Raw genomic sequence first — 26,722 nt, 5'->3', positions numbered from 1 at the left:
CATGCATGTTGTCTTACTCCAAGCTGTATAGGCTCGAAAGCCTACTACCAATTAAGCATATTAGGTGATGTGCATCTCTGTAATGAGAAGGGGTGTGGTCTAATGACATCAACACCCTATATCAGGTGTGCATAATTATTAGGCAACTTCCTTTCCTTTGGCAAAATGGGTCAAAAGAAGGACTTGACAGGCTCAGAAAAGTCAAAAATAGTGAGATATCTTGCAGAGGGATGCAGCAATCTTAAAATTGCAAAGCTTCTGAAGCGTGATCATCGAACAATCAAGCGTTTCATTCAAAATAGTCAACAGGGTCGCAAGAAGCGTGTGGAAAAACCAAGGCGCAAAATAACTGCCCATGAACTGAGAAAAGTCAAGCGTGCAGCTGCCAAGATGCCACTTGCCACCAGTTTGTCCATATTTCAGAGCTGCAACATCACTGGAGTGCCCAAAAGCACAAGGTGTGCAATACTGAGAGACATGGCCAAGGTAAGAAAGGCTGAAAGACGACCACCACTGAACAAGACACACAAGCTGAAACGTCAAGACTGGGCCAAGAAATATGTCAAGACTGAGTTTTCTAAGGTTTTATGGACTGATGAAATGAGAGTGAGTCTTGATGGGCCAGATGGATGGGCCCGTGGCTGGATTGGTAAAGGGCAGAGAGCTCCAGTCCGACTCAGACGCCAGCAAGGTGGAGGTGGAGTACTGGTTTGGGCTGGTATCATCAAAGATGAGCTTGTGGGGCCTTTTCGGGTTGAGGATGGAGTCAAGCTCAACTCCCAGTCCTACTGCCAGTTTCTGGAAGACACCTTCGTCAAGCAGTGGTACAGGAAGAAGTCTGCATCCTTCAAGAAAAACATGATTTTCATGCAGGACAATGCTCCATCACACGCGTCCAAGTACTCCACAGCGTGGCTGGCAAGAAAGGGTATAAAAGAAGAAAAACTAATGACATGGCCACCTTGTTCACTTGATCTGAACCCCATTGAGAACCTGTGGTCCATCATCAAATGTGAGATTTACAAGGAGGGAAAACAGTACACCTCTCTGAACAGTGTCTGGGAGGCTGTGGTTGCTGCTGCACGCAATGTTGATGGTGAACAGATCAAAACACTGACAGAATCCATGGATGGCAGGCTTTTGAGTGTCCTTGCAAAGAAAGGTGGCTATATTGGTCGCTGATTTGTTTTTGTTTTGTTTTTGAATGTCAGAAATGTATATTTGTGAATGTGGAGATGTTATATTGGTTTCACTGGTAAAAATAAATAATTGAAATGGGTATATATTTGTTTTTTGTTAAGTTGCCTAATAATTATGCACAGTAATAGTCATCTGCACACACAGATATCCCCCTAAAATAGCTAAAACTAAAAACAAACTAAAAGCTACTTCCACAAACATTCAGCTTTGATATTAATGAGTATTTAGGGTTCAATGAGAACATGGTTGTTGTTCAATAATAAAATTATTCCTCAAAAATACAACTTGCCTAATAATTCTGCACTCCCTGTAGTGCTGGGCTGGGGCGGTCCTAGCCTGTTTGGCGCCCTGGGCGAACACTCCCCAGCACCTGATGGCTTTGAACTTTTCTTGTCCTCCTTCCATTGGTTTTAATTTTGCACTCCAGTATGAACACCCATCCCCCAACTCAAGGATCACAACAAAACCTAATAGACCTCCACCTTAGTTCACAGATTTACTTTGTCTAGGGTTTATTTCTGGGGTTTCGCACAACCCATGATTCAAAACATGAATACATAATGGGCTTGGATTTACAACATTATGAAGGAAATGTGCTCTATTTGGAAGCAGCCGGCCCCCCTCCCCTTTCGACGGGTTGTGTGTGAGACTTTAAATCATCAAACTATAAATTATAAATTTGAAATTGTTATTGATCCCTTTACCCCGAGTCCTAAAGTGTATATTTATTTTCTTACTCTTCTTATATATTTTGTTTACTTGCACTTCTGTAACTGGAGCCTCGTCGCTTCTTCTCTCTATATACTGTACTGTATGTAGCAGAGATGACAATAAAGTTTACTTTGACTTCAGCAGCAAGCAGGCGCACCGAGGGCTCTCGCGCTCACTTTTCGCGTATAGAATTTTGAAAAAACATCGGTGCAAATTATAAGTCTGTATCATAATGTCTGGTGTTTTCGTGTTTGTTGGTTTGTTTTTATTTTGTTTTATTTTGCGAGTTGGTTATTAGCTGCTGCTCCAGCCAGCCAGAGAATCCCCCACCGCCCCGCCCTCTCCTCCCTGTGCCGCAAGCAGCAGGCGCATCTCGCAAACGGAGGGTGCCCTTACGGTGTGTTCACACCAAACGCAATAGACGCGACCAGAGCGTCAGGTTTACATGTAAAGTCAATGGAGAAGCGTGATGACGCTCGACTGCGGGTCCCGCGAAAATTCAGAAGCAGATTTGCGTCGTGAAAACGCAAAAACGTGTCAAACACGCGTCAAAGCAGCGCGTCTGGCGCGTTTGACTCGCGAATAAAACCACGCGCATCAGTTTTTGTGTTGCATTTTGTGAATTTGCGCTTATCGCGTCTACTGCTCGAGAAAATCTGAACTTCAGCGTCAATTCGCACCGCGACAACCAATCAGGAGCCTGGTGACGTGGCTCTGACCTAGGTCAAAGGGGCAGATCCAGCCAAAGCCCTTCTCATTCAATATGGAGGAGAGGCTAATCAACGCCGTAGCAAACAACCCGGAGCTGTACGACACCAGCTGCTTTCTGTACCGAGACAGGAATATAAAGGACTGAGCTTGGAGGAAGATATGTGAAGAGATCGGGCAACCTGGTAAGTTCATTCATTTCTCTTTTGAAAGTTTTCACTGACCTGGGGAAGCTGCACAAAAGCTAGCAAGCCACCGCTATTTTCCCACTGATGTACAAATACCATTCTGCTTTTATGCATGTTGTCATATAGGAATATATGTTATTGTTTATTAATAAACAGCACACAGTGGTCCCGGTCTTCATCCGTCACTGCTACTTTTACGTTTTGCAATCTACAAAGGTTTGCACTTTGAGAATCAACTTGTGAGAACTGTGACTAATGTTCATGTTTGTGGGGAAAAAAAGTGTATAAAGTCCGTGGCGAGGGGCTAGTTATTCTGAGAACCCTTGCTGCAGTAAATGAGGGACCACTGTATATACTTTCTCTTTGATTATTGTATTCAATCTGTTAACATTTAATATTTACTTGATAGAACCAACTGATTCTGCAGCAGAGCTTCCCCTGTTGCTTCTCCTGGCTCCCCAGTCCCTGAGCTCCTGCTGCTGCTGCATCCACAGGTATGTAATTGTAGCATCAGATGTACAGCAAGCACTGATAACTTTTTACTCGGTGGGATTCCCTTATGATTACCTTTATATATCTACAACCAATCTGTTTATATACTGATTTTTCAATGTTGAAATTAAAATCTAGTAGCAGCCTTCTCATTTCTTTGTGTTTTGTGCTGTTTTACAGGCCCACAGAGGAGGACGGCTCCGAGGCAGATGAGGGACGGGTCCCAGGACGGTCCATCGGCGGTGGAGCTGGCCATGCTGGTGTCCCTGAAGAGGCCACACCAGTCTCCAATGGAGCATTTCCTCCTCAGCCTTGTTCCTGCTCTGGAGAGCAGCTGAGTCCTTTTTATTCCTGTCTCTCTGTAAATACTTATATTTTATATATTTATGTTTAATGTTTTTCTGTTTGAGAATTTTAATATTATTTCAAATAAATTTTTATAATGACTAATGTCTCAGTTCTACTACACAGCAAATGTTGGCACACGACTTGACACATGTAGAATTTATCAATCAAATCAAAATTTATTAAGAGGAACTACTAAAAACATAACTATAAAATCAGGAAGGCACCTGGGTAGCAGGGTTGAGACGGCAAAATAGTTAATTAAAACACTTTATTAACAAACAATGATTAAAACGACCAGACTCCCTACCACGATGCTACCCTAAAACAATCACAGCATGATAAAAGAATAACCAAACAAAATAGTGGAGACCGGCCACTTGAGGAGGCAACCTACAGGAGGAGTGCCCAAGGGTGCCACCAATTACTCACCCGTGTAACTTCACTGCAGACCTCACTGTCACTCACACTAAACTCTAAATGGTGCAATCTACCTATGCCTGGTGTGTACACTCGCATGCATCGGGAAGGGGATTCCACCTCACGTGCCTAGCCCCTCAGCAAGCGGCCGCACCTCCATTAAAGCAATAAAACAAAGCAAAACGTTACACACATTAATAAAAGATTACAATTACACCCCAAAGTACTGTTCGTTATAAAAGCATCACATAACAAACAAAACAGCATATGACAAGACAGCAGCAGTATAGTGCAAACCACTCTCTAAAGGGCAATACTAAACTGAGTAGCTTTCCTGGAGAGATCTGCAGCGCTTAACTGCCTAATGCTCTCAGCCACCTTGGATGGACAAGACTGCCAAATGCCTCCTTCTGGTAGTGAAGCGCAGCTGTTTCTTATAAGCCTGCTGATTATTGGCTGGGAAGGTGTGGATGTCAGTGGTGCGTTTGTGGACATCATGTAAAATCCTACCCCACAATCTACTTCACTACACTAATGACAAAATATACTAATACAGTGGGATGCAAAGGTTTAGGCAACATTGTTAATCGCCATTATTTTCCTGTATAAATTGTTGGTTGTTACAATAAAAAATGTCAGTTAAATACATCATACAGGAGACACACACAGTGATATTTGAGAAGTGAAAAGAAGTTCACTGGATTTACAAAAAGTGTGCAATAATTGTTTAAACAAAATCAAGCAGGTGCATAAATTTGGGCACCACAAAAAAAGAAATGGAATAAATATTTAGTGTATATCAATGTGTGTGTCTCCTATATGATATATGGGGTGCCTTTGTCTGGACGTGCTTCCCATCCAGAGCTCCACAGCAGAGAGGGAAGTTCCAGCGCTCCTGGAATCCCTCTGTGATGGACCGCCAGTCTCCAGGTGAAGGCACAGCCATGAAGTCGTCCACTAGACAGTCCCAGATGGCCATCGCTACCTGGGGGGTGATCTGGCACACTGTGGACACACCGACTCTGAAACTGAACGCGATGGTCCTGAAGGAGTCCCGGGTGACAAGGAACCTGGACAAAATTGTTCAAAATTAGTATTATGTGTGCTGCAGTTACAAAATACATTGTTCAAATTCCAAAATACTTTTGTGATGTCAGATTTAAATCACAAAACATAAATCTTACATAAAACATTTTGTAATTATTAAGGATAATTACATAATGTATATTAGATAATATCTAAAACAGTCAGTTGTGTTTTGTTTTAACTTTAACATATCATAATTTGATTGGTAGCAACTTTTACCCCTACAGTGAGCCAATCACTCATAATTCCTAGACATGTTAATCAGGTAGGAATGAAGTAAGACATTAATAGAAATAAAGAGTTTCTTAAATCATTGTTAATATTTTTGAAAAATTAACCTGTGATAAGACATAGCTTATCAAGATAGATGCTAGATAGAACCATATAACTAAAAACTGTTCACAATTTTATCTGCCTCTCAGTTTTAACAAAGGCTGGTGACCCCTGTTATAGAGTCTGACAGCTGCGGGGATTATATACAAATATTCAACTATCCCAGAATTAAACCAGGTCTAAATTAAAAAAAAGGAGTGAGTATCACTACAAAGATTAACCCACAGTGGTCCTCATACCACAGTTTGATATCAGCAAACACCGAGAACATACATTGATATGACACCACAGCCATGCTATCATTGCAAACACTGGTAACAGCATAAATCACTAGAAATATTATAAACAGTCGTCTCCATACCACAGTTTGCTATCAGTAAACACCGACAGCATTCACTGATAGCATACCACATCCATGTTAGCAGTGTATAAACGATAGTTTAGCACAGGTATCAATAAAGGACTACCGTATTAAACACTTTTACTAACCGCAGGCAGATGGACAGGCGCTCTGCCTGTAGTTGGTGTCTTGGCGGGCGATACTGGGACCGACGTGGGACAGCAGGTCCTCAAACTGAGCGAGGGAAAGACGGTGGTATCTCTGAAAGCGGCTGTCATCCAGGCGCAGCTCCTGGAGCAAGTGGTGAAACTCACCAAACTGCTCACGCCTCTGCAGGATCTGATGGACCCAGGTACGGCGAGGATGTCTTTTACGCCACTGCTCTGCTCTCCACAGTAAACATAGAAGGGAGACTCTCTCTTCACGTGCTAGCTCGACAGCTGCCATCTTGCAAAGATACCGTCTGGCACAACTTCCTCCCACATCCCTCCCACATTTCCGGTTTGACACGCGATGAATTCGCGTTGGACACGCGTCGAGGTGCGAATTTGCTTTGATTGCGTCTATCGCGTTCGGTGTGAACACACCGTTACTCCCAGCAAATGGGCGATAGAAAACCGATTGGTGCCTATGCCATCTCCAAAATGCGCTGGCTGATGTTGGGGCAGCATGAGTGCGAGCAACTTTTTTTTTTTGCCGATGTCTGTGATGCCGCCCCCCACCACGATGCCGCCCCGGGCAACCGCCCGTGTCGGCCGTATCAAAAACCACTACTGGGGCTGGGCCTTATCATACCGTTCATGGTAATACTGGTATAATGTTGGGCAACGATAAGAAAATGAAATATTGTGATAGAATATGGGTAAAACGCGCATGTGCAGTGCCTTTGTTTTCATACGCACATGGCGGAAAAAGCATGTCGGCGACAGAGAATGAGAAGGGCGAAAGCAGATTGTTGAATGAAACAGATGAACCAGAATTGGTTTGTAAAAATGCTGCAACTTCAGTGGTGTGGAACTGGTTTAGCTTTCGTCCGTCAGATACACAACAAAGCACTATTTTTGGTAGAGCATGCAAGCGGGCCGTCGTTATTACCGTGTTTTTTGGAAAATACGGCACACTTAAAATCAATCCTTTGATTTTTCTGAAAATCGACAGTGCCCCTTATAATCCCGTGTGCCTTATGTATGAATTCTGGTTGTGTTTACTGACCTAAAAATGATTTTATGTTGTACACAGCGCTCGAAAATCTGTCAAATGTTTTAGTACGACTTTGCTAAGCTACAAAGCCGCACCGCTTGATGGATTGTCGGAGCATTACGGCTATCGTACTGTGCTTCAACATAATATTACCGTATTGTGTGTGTATAACCTCTTTTTAAGTTTTGGTTAAACTGTCAGCAAGGCATTTGCATTTGCACTTTTAAATTTTTATATAACTTTAATCCACATAAAAAACAGCTGCTTGTTTAAGTGAAAATACATTGATGGGTTTTTTGAACTAATAAAGTTGAGGAGTTGTAAAGTATTTTGTCTAGTGTCAATTATATCGTCAGTTATATCGTTATCGCAAATTTTCAGATGTATATCGTGATAAATGTTTTTGGTCATATCGCCCTGCTCTAATTGCTAATGTTGGTTGGCCCTGGCTATCTCCTGGTAAGTAGTTATAAGCATGCCTTTGCTCAGTACCTGATATAATCAAAATGTATCTGGTACATTCTAGAATATTCTAAGGGCTATAAAATAATGTTAAACAGTAATTTATTGAGGACAAACTGAAATAATTTCAGTTGGAATTGATAACTGCAGTTGCGGTCTATTTAGGCTATTAGACTATTCATCTGAAGAATGGCTAAATTCAGCCGATTATTTGCTCCATGAGTCAGCTCCATATTAGCTCTGTTGACTAAGTTACTGATCTATGAAGATTAAGTTATTGAAATTATCACCTGTTTGAAAGTAAGGGGGGGAGAGGATTTCATATACGCTCAAATTTCAAACATGGTTACATCAAAATTGATAAGTGTGTAAATGTGAGACTGGTAGTTCAGTTGTCTTTAAGTGTGGTTGTGTGAGGTACTTGTGCCTAGTCAGTGTATTACCCATAGCAGACAGCCCTGTCGGGGTGGCTCTATCTCAGGTGGTACTCCATTACTAATTGGAAGGTTGGTGGTTTGATCCCAGTCTGCACACTAAATTTCCTTGGGCAAGATACTAACCCCAAATTGCTATCGGATGCATCCATCAGAGTATGAACATGTGTGAATGTTAGATAGAAAAAAGTGCTGGTGTGAATGAGGCAAGTAAAGTAAAGTGCTCTGAGTGCTCAGATAGAGTTGAAAAGCGCTATACATGAACTAGTCCATTTACCATCATCAAGTTTACAGGTGCAACAACACAGCAAGAAGTAAGACTTGGTCTTTTTCACTACCTGGTCCTACACCCTCATTTTAGATTTCACACAATCTTCCCCATGAACTAATGATAAGTGAATGAATCAAAAATAGGGGAGGGAAGGTGGGGCACCAAAAGGAGAATGAACAGCTTATAGAGCCGGTGGGGAGGGTAATAGGGAACCAGATGGGACATGTTTGGAGGTGTAGTCCAACAGATAATTTATCTCCAATTCAATAGCTGGGGCCACATCCTCATTTAAGGTTTGACAGCATTTTAAGTGGATAACGCCAGATGGCTTGAACATGAATTGAGGCTGTAGTTAAGGAAATGCCTGACAGGAGGATGGGAGCAGCTTTTGGCCGGGGCAGATACCCAAAAAAGGCATCCAGAAGTAGTGATGACTGTACGTAACAAAGATCAAAAATGGTTGCCTGGCTAGTTTATTTATTCTGAGTAAGGTAGCAGTTGACACTTGGAAGGGTTTGGAAACCAGTGGATTGGGAGCATCATCATCATCATCATCACTATGAAGTGCTGCCATGAGCACAGGAAGCAACAGGTGGTGATAAAACACAAATAAGGAAAAAAATATTAGCCATTCAAAAGCCCCCAGTCATGGTGTATGGTGCAGTGTCTGGCATGACAAAATGGAGATACAGGTGCACGCCTCTGACTTTGTGAGAAAAAAATCTCTGTTGTTGTCTGCCACACAGCAACACAAATACTACGTTTCTGAAAATCTTCACCCAGGTTATGAAAATCTTTTTTGTTGATCCAAAATACTGTTTCGTCCAAAATACTTTCATCCAAAATACTGGACGAAAGGCCAAAACACAAAGAAAGGAATATGTTTAAAAGAAAAATACCTGTGTACATGTGAATGTAACCTTAGTTTTGTCCTCTTTGCATCATTTAGGGAAAGTGATAAAACTTGTGACTCATACCCATGTTGATTTATTGATCATGACTGTTTTTGGTGTTGGTGAAAAAAAAAGTGGATTTCTCTGCTCAATCCACAGTTTATGCCAATTTTAAGATTTATAACCCTTTGTCCTTCTTTCACTAAAAAGAAGAGACAAAAACTAGATAATTAAGGAAACAACTTAGGGAGGGGAATTGTTAACTGAATTCAGTTTTGTTCAAAGAAGGGTTCAGCGTTATGTAACAGTGGCTGTAGCTGTACTTTTTGTTTGTTGTTGTATTTAGTAATGGTAGTCATTTAAAGATTTCTAGCTCTGATCTTTTTTTATTGTGCTTTGCCTCAACGCTCCTACAAACCTACAATTGGTCCAGTATTTTTTGCATTGCTGTAAAATAATGACATAAATGCTACAGGTAGAGCAGGAGGAACAGTGTGATCTGTGGGTAGGATTAGGGCAGGGGTAGGCAACTCCAGACCTCAAGGGTAGGGTTAGGGTTAGGGTTTCCTGCAGGTTTTAGATGTGTCCTTGGTCCAACATAGCTGATTCAAATTGCTGAATTACCTCCTCAACATGTCGCGTAGTTCTCCAGATGCCTGCTAATAAACTAATCCTTTTATTCAGGTGTGATGACCCAGGGGGATGTCTAAAACCTTCAGGACACCGGCTCTTGAGGCTTGGAGTTGCCTACACCTGGATTAGAGACACCTGCCACTATTATGTTAACAAGAACAAATTTCTATTGAGTAGTTCCAGCCAACTGTACCATCACTGATGCCTCATCTCAAATGATGTCTCATCATTTGTTCCTGTATCTCCCACCTCGTCTTACTGTCTGTTCAGTTTCTTGGTCAAGTTCACAAATCTCCACTTCCATATTAGCCCATGCCCTAAGTTCACCTTCCTAGACCTAGCTGTGATTTGTGTTAGCATAGTTGCTGTTCAGGCACATTACTTCATAAACAGCTGCTGTAATCAGCAACTAAAAAACTGTTAGGCTGAAAGAGTCCTTTCAGACTGGTCAGAGGTTCCTTCAGAGTACTTCTAAATGTCAGCCTTCATGATGGCTGGAGACAGTCTGCTGCTATTCCTGCTACTGTGTATGTTAACCTGCTACATTACCGTCTTAAATTATGTCATACATATTTTACCTGAGCAGGTGATGTTCAGGATGAAGGAATGGTAACTTGATGCTGTACAGTCCTTCAGTGCAGATCTGACGTGAACACAATCATATTTGATCCACCATGCAGGTCTCTTTAAAGACTCATGTCTTGAGTCAACAGAAACAGCAGAGCCACAGTCCAGATGTTTACACACAAAAGCTGCATCTTTCAGGGTCCAGCTAAAGGCACTCACTGTTCTCCACTCTCCCAGATGTCTCAGCTCCATCATGCCCTCACAGTAATTGGCTCCTCCCACCAACCTGACATCATCAAGCTCTGAACAGAAAGCAGAGAGTCATCAGTAAAGTATAAAGTGAGTTTGAACCACATCAAAGCTGCAGCTCCTCTTCTACCTAAGCAGGTGAGTCCAACAGCTTTGCCAGCTGAGCAGCTGTTTCTAGGTGAGCCTGAACTTCTACAGTCCAGGAGAGCAGACTCATGGCCTCCACACTGGAACTCTTTAGTCCACACTGGAGCCTCCACTTCTTCATAGAGCACCCCTTGGAGGACCAATGGAGGCCCACAGCCGAGCTCCCTACAGACCACCTCTGCATCCTGCTGGTCAAAGTCAGCTTCACACACTGAGGACCAGCTCTGGTTAGACTTCACCTCCAGTCTGCCTGAACACAGACTGGAACCATTCAGCAGCCTGACAGAGTCTGGAGACATCAGAGAAGATCAAAGAAAGAGATCAGAGACAGCAGACACACAAGAAAAAGATGTCACCAAACAACTATTCACTGATTCAAACTCAGCACAACTCAACATGCCTTCATCATTAACAACAGAACTCATCTTTAAAATTACATTCAGCTCATTTTATTTCTTCATAAGCAGGTCAAAACACTTTTAACTGTAATGTGAAAATATGCAATTTTTAAATTCTTTGAATTTTTTTGGTAACTTGTAACTGTAAAAAAAGGCATGATTAGTGGTGTGATTATTTAGAACTTAAAAAAAAAGACCAATCTCTCCATTTTCTTCCATCCATTCAGTTCAGATTTCTGAGAGGGCGGCGCGTATACCAACAGTCATGGTCAAAGGAAGCTAAATCTTGAACAGGATACAGTGTTAAAAGAGGCATCCCTGTGCATAATAACACCTATGGCTACTTTCAAATCACCAATCAATCTAACACATGTTAAATTTTATTTATACAGTGCCAAATCATGATGTCAGTCACCTCAAGGATGTTTATATTGTAAGCTACACCCTACAATAATATAGAGAAAACAGCAAGCAAGCACTATGGTTACATTGGGAAGGAAAAACTCCCTTTTCAGAGGAAAAAATCTCCTACAGAGAGGTGTGCAAACACATAATGAGGGAAGAAAAAACACCTGTTAAAAGGGAGTTTTTTCCTTCCCACTGTCACCAAAGTGCTTGCTTATAAGGGTCATATGATTGCTGAGCTTTTCTCTGCATTATTGTAGGGTCATTACCTTACAATATAAAGCATAGCTCCTGTTGTGACTTGGCTGTATGTAAATAAAATTGAATTGATCTGACTTGAATAACAACAAAAATATTTTTACCTGCGCAGGTAAGATTCAGGATGGGGTTGTAGTAATCCGATGTTGTGCACTCTCTCAGAGTAGATCTGGACTGAACACAGTCAGGTTTGATCCTCCAGCTAAATTCTAATGATGACTTGGTTTGTTGTAAAGAAACAGCAGAACCACAGTCCAGATGTTCACAAATAGGAGCTGCATCTTTCAGCGTCCAGCCAAACTCATACATTGGTCTCCACTCTCCCAGATGTTTCAGCTCCATTGTACCTGCACAGGGATTAGCTCCTCCCACCAACCTGACATCATCAGGCTCTAACAGAAAGCAGAGAGTCATCAGTAAAAGAATAAAGTAAGTTTGAACCACATCAAAGCTGCAGCTCCTCTTCTACCTGAGCAGGTGAGTCCAACAGCTTTGCCAGGTGAGCAGCTGTTTCTAGCTGAGGCTGAGCTTCTACAGTCCAGGAGAGCAGACTCATGGCCTCCACACTGGAACTCTTTGCTCCACACTGGAGCCTCCACTTCTCCATAGAGCGCCCCCTGGAGGACCGAAGGAGGCCCACAGCCGAGCTCCCTACAGACCACCTCTGCATCCTGCTGGTCAAAGTCAGCTTCACACACTGAGGACCAGCTCTGGTTAGACTTCACCTCCAGTCTGCCTGAACACAGACTGGAACCATTCAGCAGCCTGACAGAGTCTGGAGACATCAGAGAAGATCAAACAGAGAGATCAGAGACAGCAGACACACAAGAAAAAGATGTCAGCAAACAACTATTCACTGACTCAAACTCAGCACAATTCTGATTAGACTTCATCATTAAGAGCATCATTAACATGCATTACATTTTGACAATTTTCAAAACTTGCTTCTTTTTATTAGTAATGATATTAGCCTCTTATGACTTTACGTATTCCATTTTTTTATACTCAAATCTGCCTTGTAGCTCCTTTTTTACTTGGATGTGTTCATTTATACTTTGGACTGGAAACATAGCCTCTATCTTTGATTTTAGTGTGTTTTCAAACACACATGGAGCAGACCTCCACAGTAGACAGGTCACAACAATCAGATGCTGCTTGTCAGGAAAGACTTTCTACAGTCTGGGTATGTACAATGGGATTTGTTGTAATTAGTGGATAGCATGTTTTTGTTGTTTGTCATGAGGGCAGATAAGAAGGAACTGATGGGACACGGTGGTTCAGAAAACTGAAAGAGACCTTTGAGAGAGGTGGTTGGTCCAGATGAATCCTAAAGTTTTCTCTGTTGTGACTCCTGAGAAGCTGATGTGAACGTGTTGCACTTATGACACGCTTTATACTTATAGGCTCACCTGCACAGGTGACATTGGTGATGACAGGAGATGAATCTGATGTTACACAATCTCTCACTGCAGATCCAGACTGAATACATTCAGTTTTCATTTCCCACACAGGTGTGTTTGGGGTCTCAATTCTCCATTCTACAGAAACAGCAGAGCCACAGTCCAGCAGTTGGCAGACAACATCTGCATGTTTCAGGGTCCAAGCATAACCATCTACTATTCTCCACTCTCCCAGATGTTTCAGCTCCAGTGTTCCTGCACAGTGACTGGCTCCTCCCACCAACCTGACATCATCAGACTCTGAACAGAAAGCACAGAGTCATCAGTAAAGAAGTTAATTGACTTCTGAAAAGTAAAGTTATCTGCTGCTTCTGTGAGTATTGGATTTCTGCATTTACCTGAGTTATGTTTTTCTTCAGCCTGGACTCCTGAAAAGAACATTAGAGAAAAAAGTTGCCATTTTAAAGCAGGACTCTGGACTCGTTTTACCAGTCTGACTTGTAAAACAAGAAGTCACAAATCAACATTGCAGTTTTTAAAGACTTCATGGAGCAGTCCATTCGGGTCCTCACTGCTTAAAGTAATCTTGTTTTGTCAAAACTATCGGTGTCATGGTCCCTGTGCCTCCCCGGCCAGCCCAGTGTGGCCACAAGTGTTTGTTGTTTTTCCCTCGCTCTCTCTCTCCTACCTGTCTGCCTCGGCGGAGCTCTGATTGGGCTCCTGCCCTTGGCCCACGCACCTGCAGCTGATCTTGAGCGATTTGCAGTTCTCTGGCTCTCCTTAAGGCTGGGGCTCTGAGCTATTCGTCGCTGGAATATTGAGTACTCTCGTTAGTATTGCCTGGCTTCTTTGCGATTCTACTGTTCCCGTGTTTGCTTTCGACTTACCCTCGTCTGTGTAAATAGGTTTACCTGGATCAGCCCTTTTGTGACCCCTGGACCCCGTGAGTGAGTGTGAGCTGGTTGTGTGGAGACTGTTTGGACGAGGAGCAGAGCGAGTGCGAAGAAGTGTGTCTCCCCAGCCTGTTGATCCCCGGGACCCTGGTGTTTCCCCCCACCCCTTCATGTGTATATAGCGCACCAGTGTGATAAATAAAGTGTCGTTAAACCGTGCTATCTCAGTCTGCGCCTGAGTCCGTTCCACTCCCGTGACAATCGGTGTGTCAAAAGCATAATATGATGATGATATACCAGGAGAAGATGTTCCATTTTTCAGCATGAAGGGTTACTATTGCAAAAAGTGAGCCTGTGATAAAATGGGTGAAGTGAAACAGAATCAAATATAAAAACGGAGTAAATAAAATAAAAAATCAATCAATCAATAAACTTTATTGATCCCAAAGGTTGGCCACGAAGGAAATTGAGTTAGGGCTGCTGGCCTTATGCTGCCGCCATCTCAAACCAGTGCAAAAACACAAAGATCCAAATAAATCAGCAGCTTATGGCATCATATTAGAATTTGCAGAAGGACCCTAACCTTCAATCTAACCCTTATTAGCAGCCAGTATAACTGTCATTACTGATTGCACATGTATCCACAGCTGAAGAGTAATGATTGTGCGGTTTTCTTGAGCAATGCAGCTGGCAAACCACACTGGGATATAGTATGTCTGCACTCTTATCCTTATGAAACAGAGAGTAGACGTATTTGAATTAAGTCTGCACGCTTAAAGAAGTCCAGAGGCTTTTCTTTCCAAGCTCCTTAGACCACCAATAAAATATATAATTATGAGTTAAGAGCACAAAATGTTAACTGAAAATGTGTAGACTTTAACCTTTTCATGGAATATTCTCTGGTATCTAAACAAACATTTAATTCAATTCAATTTTATTTATATAGCTCCCATTCTACTTCTAAATATTCTAGGAACACCAAGTAAGCCTGCAATGTGAGAGCGAAGTGCTCTAATGGGGTGATATGGTACTACAAGGTCATTAAGATAAGATGGGGCCTGATTATTTAAGACCTTGTATGTGAGGAGCAGGATTTTGAATTCAATTCTGGATTTAACAGGAAGCCAATGAAGGGAAGCCAAAACAGGAGAAATATGCTCTCTCTTTCTAGTCCCTGTCAGTACTCTTGCTGCAGCATTTTGGATTAACTGAAGTGTTTTCAGAGAATTCTTAGGACATCCTGATAATAATGAATTACAGTAGTCCAGTCTAGAAGTAATAAATGCATGAACATCCGTCACTCTGAGACAGGATGTTTCTAATTTTAGAGATGTTGTGCAAATGGAAGAACGCAGTCTTACATATTTGTTTAAAATGTGGGTTGAAGGACATGTCCTGGTCAAAAATGACTCCAAGGTTCCTCACAGTGTTACTGGAGGCCAAGGTAATGCCATCCAGAGTAAGAATCTGGTTAGATACCATATTTCTAAGATTTTCAGGGCCGAGTACAAAAACCTCAGTTTTATCTGAATTAAGAAGCAGAAAGTTAGCAGCCATCCAGGTCTTTATGTCTTTAAGACATTCCTGCAGTTTAACTAATTGGTGTGTGTTATCTGGCTTCATGAATAGATAAAGTTGTGTGTCATCTGCATAGAAGTAAAATTTTATGCTATGCCTTCTGATGATGCTGCCTAGGGGAAGCATGTATAATGTAAACAGAATTGGTCCTAGCACTAAACCCTGTGGAACTCCATAATTAACCTCAGTGTGTGAAGAGGACTCTCCATTTACATGAACAAATTTGAGTCTATTAGATAGATATGATAGAAACCACTGCAGCGCACTACCTGTAATACTTACAGCATATTCTAATCTCTCTAATAGGATATTATGGTCAACGGTATCGAATGCTGCACTGAGGTCTAGCAGGACAAGCACAGAGATGAGTCCACTGTCTGAGGCCATAAGAAGATCATTTGTAACCTTCACTAAAGCTGTTTCTGTGCTGTGATGAGCTCTGAAACCTGACTGAAACTCTTCAAATAAACCATTCCTCTGCAGATGATCTGTTAGCTGTTTGACAGCTACTCTTTCAATAACTTTTGAGATGAAAGGAAGTTTGGAGATTGGCCTATAATTAGCTAAGACTGCTGGGTCTAGAGATTGCTTTTTAAGTAACGGTTTACCTACTGCCAGCTTGAAGACCTGTGGTACATTCTAGGACAGTATATATGACAAATGACATCCTCTTACTGGATGAAATTGCTAAGTTTAATTTCTGGGCACTATCCCAGAATGCTGGATGATGTTTCTTTGTAAGTGAGTTACTTTTCTTGGGTTCAATGATTACATGTCAGCCCTTTTTCTTCTTTTTCTTACAGTGGGCTGGTTCTTTTTTTTTCAACATCAAATTTATTTTTAAATAATTTCTTTCACTGAGCCAGGCTAATTGTCCCATTAGAAACAATATTCATCACCCCTGTTATTTCAGCCCAAGCCTCATCTTTAAAAGGTGTTTAACATCCGTCACTTAAGTGGAGACACTTAAGGGAGCTGTCCTTTTTCCATTTATACACTCTTATTTAAATTCATTAAGTTGCACTTTCTCCTTTTTTCTTCTGTTAGGGGTGAAGTCTCTTCAATTGGTAAACTTGTTTTCTTATCCAGAGAAATGGGGGCATGGTTTTATGCTGACTGCAGGCATCTGATCTGATTCACTGATTTCATTATCCTGAATGTAATTTTGTATATTTGCTGATTTTTTTCTTCCTGCAAGTTAGGAACTTATATATATATATATATATATATATATAATCTCGATATTGAACCGTTCGATACAGTGCTTTCGGTTCGGTACACATATGTATCGAACAATACAAAATTTTTAATTTATTTTATTCAATTCAATTTTTCAATTCAATTTTATTTATATAGCGCCAAATCACAACAAAAGTCGCCTCAAGGCGCTTCATAGATACAGAGAAAAACCCAACAATCATATGACCCCCTATGAGCAAGCACTTTGGCGACAGTGGGAAGGAAAAACTCCCTTTTAACAGGAAGAAACCTCCGGCAGAACCAGGCTCAGGGAGGGGCGGCCATCTGCTGCGACCGGTTGGGGTGAGAGAAGGAAGACAGGATAAAAGACATGCTATGGAAGAGAGACAGAGGTTAATAACAGATATGATTCAATGCAGAGAGGTCTATTAATACATAGTGAGTGAGAAAGGTGACTGGAAAGGAAAAACTCAATGCATCTTGGGAATCCCCCGGCAGCCTACGTCTATTGCAGCATAACTAAGGGAGGATTCAGGGTCACCTGGTCCAGCCCTAACTATATGCTTTAGCAAAAAGGAAAGTTTTAAGCCTAATCTTAAAAGTAGAGATAGTTTCTGTCTCCCGAATCCAAACTGGAAGCTGGTTCCACAGAAGAGGGGCCTGAAAACTGAAGGCTCTGCCTCCCATTCTACTTTTAAATACTCTAGGAACAACAAGTAGGCCTGCAGAGCGAGAGCGAAGTGCTCTAATAGGGTGATATGGTACTACAAGGTCATTAAGATAAGATGGGGCCTGATTATTTAAGACCTTGTATGTGAGGAGCAGGATTTTGAATTCAATTCTGGATTTAACAGGAAGCCAATGAAGGGAAGCCAAAACAGGAGAAATATGCTCTCTCCTTCTAGTCCCTGTCAGTACTCTTGCTGCAGCATTTTGGATTAGCTGAAGGCTTTTCAGTGAGTTTTTTGGACATCCTGATAATAATGAATTACAGTAGTCCAGCCTGGAAGTAATAAATGCATGAACTAGTTTTTCAGCGTCACTCTGAGACAGGATATTTCTAATTTTAGAGATGTTGTGCAAATGGAAGAAAGCAGTCTTACATATTTGTTTAATATGTGCGTTGAAGGACATGTCCTGGTCAAAAATGACTCCAAGGTTCCTCACAGCGTTACTGGAGGCCAAGGTAATGCCATCCAGAGTATGAATCTGGTTAGATACCATATTTCTAAGATTTTCAGGGCCGAGTACAATAACCTCAGTTTTATCTGAATTAAGAAGCAGAAAGTTAGCAGCCATCCAGGTCTTTATGTCTTTAAGACATTCCTGCAGTTTAACTAATTGGTGTGTGTTATCTGGCTTCATGGACAGATAGAGCTGGGTGTCATCTGCATAGCAGTGAAAATGTATGCTATGTCTTCTAATGATGCTGCCTAAGGGAAGCATGTATAATGTAAACAGAATTGGTCCTAGCACTGAACCCTGTGGAACTCCATAATTAACCTCAGTGTGTGAAGAGGACTCTCCATTTACATGCACAAATTGGAGTCTATTAGATAGATATGATACAAACCACTGCAGTGCAGTACCTGTAATACCTACAGCATGTTCTAATCGCTCTAATAGGATATTATGGTCGACAGTATCGAACGCTGCACTGAGGTCTAGCAGGACAAGCACAGAGATGAGTCCACTGTCAGAGGCCATAAGAAGATCATTTGTAACCTTCACTAAAGCTGTTTCTGTGCTGTGATGAGCTCTGAAACCTGACTGAAACTCTTCAAATAAACCATTCCTCTGCAGATGATCTGTTAGCTGTTTGACAACTACTCTTTCAAGGATTTTTGATATGAAAGGAAGGTTGGAGATTGGCTTATAATTAGCTAAGACTGCTGGGTCTAGAGATGGCTTTTTGAGTAAAGGTTTAACCACAGCCAGCTTGAAGGCCTGTGGTACATAGCCGACCATTAGAGATAGGTTGATCATATTTAAGATCGAAGAATTAATCAATGGCAGGACTTCTTTGAGCAGTTTTGTAGGAATGGGGTCTAAAAGACACGTTGATGGTTTGGAGGAAGTAATTATTGAAGTTAACTCAGAAAGATCAATTGGAGAAAAAGACTCTAACTTAACATCAATGGTACTAAGAGTAGCTGTAGATAATATTACATCTGTGGGATGATTACTGGTAATTTTTTCTCTAATGATAAAAATTTTATTTGTGAAGAAGTTCATGAAGTCATTACTAGTTAATGTTAAAGGGATGGTTGGCTCAACAGAGCTCTGACTCTTTGTCAGCCTGGCTACAGTGCTGAAGAGAAACCTGGGGTTGTTCTTATTTTCTTCAATCAGTGATGAATAGTAAGATGTTCTGGCTTTGCGGAGGGCTTTCTTATAAAGCAGCAAACTATTTCTCCAGGCTAAATGATGATCCTCTAAATTTGTGACACGCCATTTCCTCTCCAGATTACGAGTCATCTGCTTTAGGGTACGTGTTTGAGAATTATACCACGGAGTCAGGTACTTCTGATTAGAGACCTTAGTTTTCACTGGAGCTACAGTATCCAGAGTCGTACGTAGTGAGGAGGTGAAATTATTAACAAGATAATCGACCTCTGTTGGGGTAGCGTTCAGATAGCTGCTCTGTGTTGGTACAGGGCATTGAAGATGATAACAGTGGGTGGATTATATTCTTAAACTTAGTTACAGCGCTTTCAGAAAGACATCTACTTTGATAAAATCTACTCTCCACCGCTGTGTAATCAATTATTGTAAATGTAAATGTTATCAGGAAATGATCAGACAGGAGAGGGTTTTCAGGAAACACTGTTAAATGTTCAGTTTCTATGCCATATGTTAAAACAAGATCTAGAGTGTGATTAAAGTGGTGGGTGGGTTCTTTTACATTTTGAGAGAAGCCGATTGAGTCTAATAACAGACTAAATGCCATGTTGAGGCTGTCATTTTTAGCATCTACATGGATGTTAAAATCACCCACAATAATTATTTTATTTGAGCTCAGAACTAAATTAGATATAAAGTCTGAGAAATCAGACAGAAACTCTGTGTAAGGCCCAGGTGGACGATAGATGATAACAAGTAAGACTGGTTTCTGAGTTTCACAGCTGGGGTGGACAATGTTAAGCATCAGGCTTTCAAATGAATTAAAAGTCTGTCTTGGTCTTTCATTAATTAATAGGCTGGTGTGAAAAATTGCTGCCACACCGCCCCCTCGGCCTGTGCTTCGAGGTTTCTGGTAGTTAGAATGACTCGGGGGTGTTGATTCATTTAAACTAACATAATCATCCTGCTGCAACCAGGTTTCTGTAAGGCAGAGTAAATCAATTTGTTGATCAATTATTAAGTCATGTACTAACAGAGACTTGGAGGAGAGAGACCTAATATTTAATAATCCACATTTCACTGTTTTACTCTTTGGTTCAGATGTGGATACTGTATTGTTCTTTCTTTTTGATTGTTTATGTTTAAGTTGTTTGTTGCTGGTTTTTAGTTTGTTTTTTGTCTTTTTGGAAGCTGACACAGTCTCTATGGAGATGGGTTTTTGGGGGGGTAGCAGGAGGAGAGAAGCTGCAGAGAGGCGTGTAAGACTGCAACTCTGCTTCCTGGTCCCAACTCTGGATAGTCATATTTTGGGGGGTTTAATAAATTTGTCCACATTTCTAGAAATGAGAGCTGCTCCATCCAAAGTGGGATGGATGCCGTCTCTCCTAACAAGACCAGGTTTCCTCCAGAAGGTTTGCCAATTATCTATGAAGCCCACATCGTTTCTGGGACACCACTCAGACAGCCAGCAATTTAAGGGGAACATGCGGCTAAACATGTCACTCCTGGTCTGATTATCAACTTTTCTTCTGACGATGCTGTCTGTGTTGAGAGCTCAGTGGATCTGCGTTCGACTACTCTGCCTAGGCTGCACTGTCGAGCGCAGATCCACTGAGCGCAGCGCAAGCTAGCAAGACAGAAGCTAAGCTCGTTGCAACATGGCAAATTGAACCTCCCCCACCCTCATTCAGATCTGGCGTTTGGAACTATTTTGGTCTTCATGTGAAGCATGACCCTGAAGGTAAGCGCGTCATGGAGAAAAGTAAAACATTATGTCGGATGTGCCACGCAATGCTCAATTACATGGGTGGGAACTACTGCGTTAGCGCAGTTTGCTGTTAACGTGTTGACGCCGTCCAGCCCCACGCACGGGGCGATCCGCGGTAGCTCATTAACGGAGATTTCATCTCATTTCAGATTAACGCTAACAGCACTAGTGGGAACACAATGAATATGACTGCACATTTACACCGACATCAGTGCAAAGACAAGTGGAAGCAGACAAAAACAACAAGCACGCCTGCTACAAACTTTACCCGAGTCATTTAGACAGCCGTTAGCACATGATTCTCCTTATGGGGACCTGATATGTTTAATATACTGCTGAGAATATAGCCCAGAAGAAGCGTATAGTATAGCTTTTATTTTGGAAAGAGCCATTTCTCTGTAATAAACTCTCTTTTCCAAAGATGAGTGATTTCTCGATCAGATAGATTTATTATTTTATCCCTTTGTTGTTTCAGCAACATTAAATTTAAAAACTGTACTTTTGAGTTGAAATATATATTTATAATTTTAATAAATGACAAATTAAAAAGGCATGAACATTTTTTTTGTATCGAAAAAATATCGAACCGTGACACCAAAGTCACAGTATATATATATATATATACATATCTAATGTTGCTGAAACAAAAAAGTAATAAAATAAATAAATATATCTCAGGGCTCGCAAAATTTCAAAATCCCTGGTAGCCCTTCGGGCAGGAACTCTTCAGTTTTTGGTAGCCCAAAATAAATTTAAGTAGCCCGAATAAAAAAGAGAGCAATTTTTTGATTGATGTTTTGTTTCCTGTTTTGTTTCCTTTACAATATTATACTTTAATGTATAATATTGTAAAGGAAACAAAACATTAATCAAAAAATTGTTGAAAAACAAATTACAACATTGTATAAAAATTACAATCATCATCTCAAATACTTGGTTCTAATTGAACAGAAATTTCTATGAACTTGTAAGAATGTGTAGGACATGAATCAGTCTGTGTCAGATCCTGAATTTGAAATTTCCACTGAAGTCATGGGTAAGAGGCAAGTGGAACCAAGATCGAGGCCATTTACTTTTTGAAGTTTGCAAAGACTGCTAAATTTTGCCAGTGGTAGTTCATTCTTTGCAACATAGTACGCTGTTTTAAACTGATTTTCAGGTTTATTTTTAGTATGTTATTTGCAATTGGTGTTTGTTCTGGGAAAGATATTGCAGACTGAGCAATAATGCATTTCTTGCATTTCTCATGGGTTCTAATGGGGGCCTTTCTTAAAATGACTGGTCCCAGTAACAAAGGCGCTTGTCGACTCAGAAATCGAGGGAAAACCAACGACACACCCGGCAGAAAATTATGTTATTTACACGGGTGCACATAAGTGGTCCGCATGTGCGCATTCGCTGTCAAAAGAAAAGACGCGCACCAGATAAGAAGTTGCAACGCGCGTTTGCGTCCATATAAAAGGCACTGTTTTTGTCCGCTAGAGCAGCGGTCTCCAACCTTTTTTGCGCCACGGACCGGTTTATGCCCGACAATATTGTCATGGACCGGCCTTTAAGGTGTTGCGGATAAATACAACAAAATAAAACTAGTACCGGTACCGAAAAAAAGAAAATTTATTCATAACACACGTGAAAAGACCAAGGAAAACAGAGTAAACGATAAAAACGATAACAAAATAACGCTGAAAACCGATAAAAACCCTGAAAACTATACATTTCAAACCTGAGCCTCAACTCTCGCGGCCCGGTACCAAACGACTCACGGACCGATACCGGTCCGAGGCCCGGGGGTTGGGGACCGCTGCGCTAGAGTGGGATTTTCACGGCATATTCTGCACCACATCTCTGTGCGTTCATCATTTGTTTGAAGCCAGCTCACCTCCTGCAACCACTTTTCCGAGAATACGTGCTTCTTTTGTGGTTCGGACTCCTTCTGACATTTCTTTGGAGGTGGAGGAACACCAAAGTAATTGCTTAAAGGAGTTTGCTTCTTCGACATCTTTAAGAGTTCTAAACAAATGTCTGTCCTCCTCCAGAAAATCTTATGTACGCAAACACGCGTTGCAACTTATCTTGTGCGCGTTTTTTATTTTGACAGCGAATGCGCACCTGCGGACCACTTATGTGCACCCCTGGTTATTTAGCTCGTCATATTGCAGCCACAGAAATTCTTTTGTCCATAAAACCATAAAGCTGCACTTTCTTTTTGCCTTATAGTCTGATTTGTCATAACTTTTCCGTTTTGTGGTAAGCTTTTCTTTGGCTGTCACTTCTTCACGCTTACCTGTCTTATTTGGCTCAGCAGAACTAAAATATATATCCTGCTGCTTTTACACACGCACTCACATAACGCTCAGCGATTCTCTGCGCGATCAACCTCTCACATGTTTAAGCTTGCTGCGGGAGATTTCACTTGTCATGTTTGCATAGTAAGCTAACGATTGATAAGACGATGTCAGAGGAAATGGTGCACAAATTATCGTCACTCACCAATCAGTACTGTCGCTCTCTATACACAGTTCGCGCGATTGCAAAGTGAAAGCAAAAAACAAGCGCAAATTCAAACGCCTTTCAATATGTCACATATTGACAGTGGCTCACCGATGCCAATGACATAATTACCCAGCTACATTTCCGAAAGAATGCAAAAGCATTGACATATATTTTTCCTTCCTATGATAGCCCGACAGGCAGGGCAGAGATAGATTTTGGTAGCCCGACTGGAAAAATCGGTAGCCCCGGGACGTCGGGCTAGCGATTTTGCGAGCCCTGTATCTGATTGAGGAATCACTCATCTTTGGAAAAGAGAGTTTATTACAGAGAAATGGCTCTTTCCAAAATAAAAGCTATACTATACGCTTCTTCTGGGCTATATTCTCAGCAGCATATTAAACATGTCAGGTCCCCATAAGGAGAATCATGTGCTAACGGCTGTCTAAATGACTCGGGTAAAGTTTGTAGCATGCGTGCTTGTTGTTTTTGTCTGCTTCCACTTGTCTTTGCACTAGGATGCTGTCGGAGTAAATGTGCAGTCATATTCGTTGTGTTTCTACTAGTGCTGTCAGCGTTAATCTCGTTGAAATGACGTTAACGCCACAAGACGGCAAATCTCCGTTAACGAGCTACCGCGGATCGCCCCGTGCATGGGGCTGGACGGCCAACACGTTAACAAGCTAACTGCGTTAATGTACTAGTTCCCACCCATGTAATTGAGCATTGCGTGGCACATCCAACATACTGTTTTACTTTAGTCCATGACGCGCTTACCTTCAGGGTCATACGTCACATGAAAACCAAAATAGGTCCAAACGCCACATCCGAATGAGGGTGGGGGAGGTTCAATCTGCCATGTTGCAACCAGAGCTTAACTTCTGTCTCGCTAGCTTGCCCTGCGCTTGGTGAATCTGCGTTCGACTACTCCGCCTAGGCTGCACTGTCGAGCGCAGATCCACTGAGCTCTCAACACAGACAGCATCGTCAGAAGGAAAGTTGATAAAATAAATTAAAATTTTTGTATTGTTCGATACATATGCGTACCAAACTGAAAGCACTGTATTGAACGGTTCAATATCGATATGAGTATCGTTGCACCCCTAATATATAATATATATATATATATATATATATATATAATGAGCCCTAATGATAGCATGTATAATGTTCTGCTTGTGAACAGAACAAAAACAAAAATATTGACAGCAAAATTATTAAAGTTATGCAATACTCTTAACAGTAAGCTGAAGAAATGTATGTCCCTCTGTTTCTCTCTATCTATCTTGTTTTCAGTTCACATTTCTGCTCTTCTATCTGTTAATCAGAGCACAATTATAATCATGTATGAGTACATCATGTAACTGACAGTTTATAACAGGATAATGCTGGAAAAAATGTATGAATGAAACTCGCAGGGCGCTCGACGTTCACCGTGTATGCTTTTACTTCCTTGAAAGTAAAACAAATGCTACTCTGTGTGTCTCACTTCACAAGGGAAGTTTTCTAAAACATGTGAAACAGCCACTGTCACAAAATGAGGAGCATGTTCTTGAAAATGTTTCACAATAAAAGCCTTATTGTGAAATGAGGAGTTTCTGACGAAAACAGGAAGTACATGTTATCACTGTAGTTTAATAACACACATATATATTCTATTTTATTTATGGTAAATAGACTGTTTCTTTTAAAGCACTTTCTACCCTAACTGAGCGCTCAAAGTGCTTTTGTACAACTTGCTTCATTCACCCAAGAACTTTTTTCTATGTAAATGCTTTCTATCTAACATTCATGATTTTACAGTGAGAGAAACAATCAGAGAGGAACCTGGGGTTAGTATCTTGGCCAAGGATATTTGGCATGCAGACCGCAGCAGACGTGGATCAAACCACCAGCCTTCCAATTAGTAGGCGACTTGTTCTAACACCTGAGCCACAGCCACAACAGGCCAATTCACAACAATAGTCTTCTCAAGGTTCTTTCTATTTAAAAAAAAAAAAAAAAATACAATTTGATTTAATAGGATAACGGCTATATTATTGTAGAAGGTCACAAACAACCTGATGATTTCCTCTGAGCAGCACACTGCAATGGTGGCAAGGAAGAGCTCTACTTTAACCTCTATTACAGTGAGTGTTGTTTTTTTTTAAATTCCATCATTTTCATATATATAAGAAGTCTAGACGTGATGGGGCTATGCTTCCCCCTTTGGGCTCTAAAATATAGTAGACGTAGTTTGTTCATTCATTCAAAGTGGAGTTGTTAGTGAGGAGGCGTTAAGTCTGCTGTGTAGTGGATAACACAGTACAGTTTAGAATAGAATAATCCTTTAATTGTCCCACAAGGGGAAATTTAGTTGTAACAGCAGCCAGAAAGACAGAAAGTTTGGGCTCCTCTCTGATTGTTAGAGGCTAGAATCAGCTCCAGCTGGTGGAAACAGTCTTTAGGTGTGTTCAGCTAGTTATTCAGAGTGAGCTTTACAGAGACATTAGAGTTTCTTGAGTTATTTTTTGTTCATGAGTAAAGGAACTGTGACTCATCATCATCAGTGAGGAAGTCCGACAGTGAGTGCTGCTGCACAGAGATCATCACTGAATATTGACCCGTCTGACAAAACAACTCACAAGTGACTGTCAATATATTAAAATATGGCTTTGATTTGACAAAGTCTGAAGGATTCTTTTGTTTTTTTTTGCCTGTCCCGTTTGGTTCTTTTGCCATCGGAATTATTGTCTAAAGGCGAAGAAAGATGCCCAACGGATTTACTTTACCAAGTGGACCATCCCAGCCTTGCCGTAATGGTAATTTTCACTTGCTAGATACGGGACAGACTTGACTGGGGAAAAGAAAGAGGGAATGAAAAACAGCGGGGATAAAGGGCAAAAAACAAAAACCAACAAAATAAGCAGACAAAAAATACATATATTAATCACCTGGATCACCTGTCCGAAGTCTGAAGGATTCTAACTAGAAGGTGTTTTTCAAAACTGAACTGTGTGTGTGTGTGTGTGTGCAGGTGTCCTACCTGAGCTCCACAGGAGAAGCAGCACTAATAGGTGATCCATGTCCAGCTGTACGTCTCTCTGCTCTGACCATCATGTGCTGTCCTCAGTATATTTCTGCTAACAGGAAGGGGCGGGATGGTAGGATGGATGGTTGGTTGGTTGTGTGAGCTCTGCTGGAGGTCACTCCACTGTGACCTTTCTTGAACTCTGTGTTCCATCACATCAGCCTTTTCCTCGGCTGAATTCTTCAGTGTCTTATTGAACATATTGTTTAGTAAAAGACCGAATATCCTGTATCCAGGTCC

The 26,722-nt window shown here is 41.3% G+C and overlaps 1 protein-coding gene across 1 annotated transcript in view; it reads right to left on the bottom strand.

Annotated features, from left to right (window-relative positions):
* LOC146383276 (scavenger receptor cysteine-rich type 1 protein M130-like) overlaps positions 1–26,494 on the bottom strand; it is a 45,269-nt gene extending 18,775 nt beyond the window's left edge. Inside the window, exons 1-7 of the mRNA XM_084936786.1 lie at positions 26,438–26,494; positions 13,539–13,568; positions 13,150–13,440; positions 12,210–12,515; positions 11,845–12,132; positions 10,663–10,968; positions 10,295–10,585 (exon numbers count right to left, since the gene is read on the bottom strand). Coding sequence (XP_084792912.1) covers positions 10,295–10,585; positions 10,663–10,968; positions 11,845–12,132; positions 12,210–12,515; positions 13,150–13,440; positions 13,539–13,568; positions 26,438–26,477 — 1,552 coding nt within the window. The 5' untranslated portion in view covers positions 26,478–26,494. The remainder of the gene's footprint in view (positions 1–10,294; positions 10,586–10,662; positions 10,969–11,844; positions 12,133–12,209; positions 12,516–13,149; positions 13,441–13,538; positions 13,569–26,437) is intronic.
* Between the last annotated feature and the right edge of the window lie 228 nt (positions 26,495–26,722).

This window comes from Perissodus microlepis, chromosome 7 (assembly GCF_051167445.1).
Source record: "Perissodus microlepis isolate ML-2025 ecotype Zambia chromosome 7, ASM5116744v1, whole genome shotgun sequence".
Classification (NCBI taxonomy): Eukaryota; Metazoa; Chordata; class Actinopteri; order Cichliformes; family Cichlidae; genus Perissodus; species Perissodus microlepis.
The sequence above is the reverse complement of the archived record's forward strand: the minus strand, read 5'-3'. Positions and strand labels throughout refer to the sequence as shown.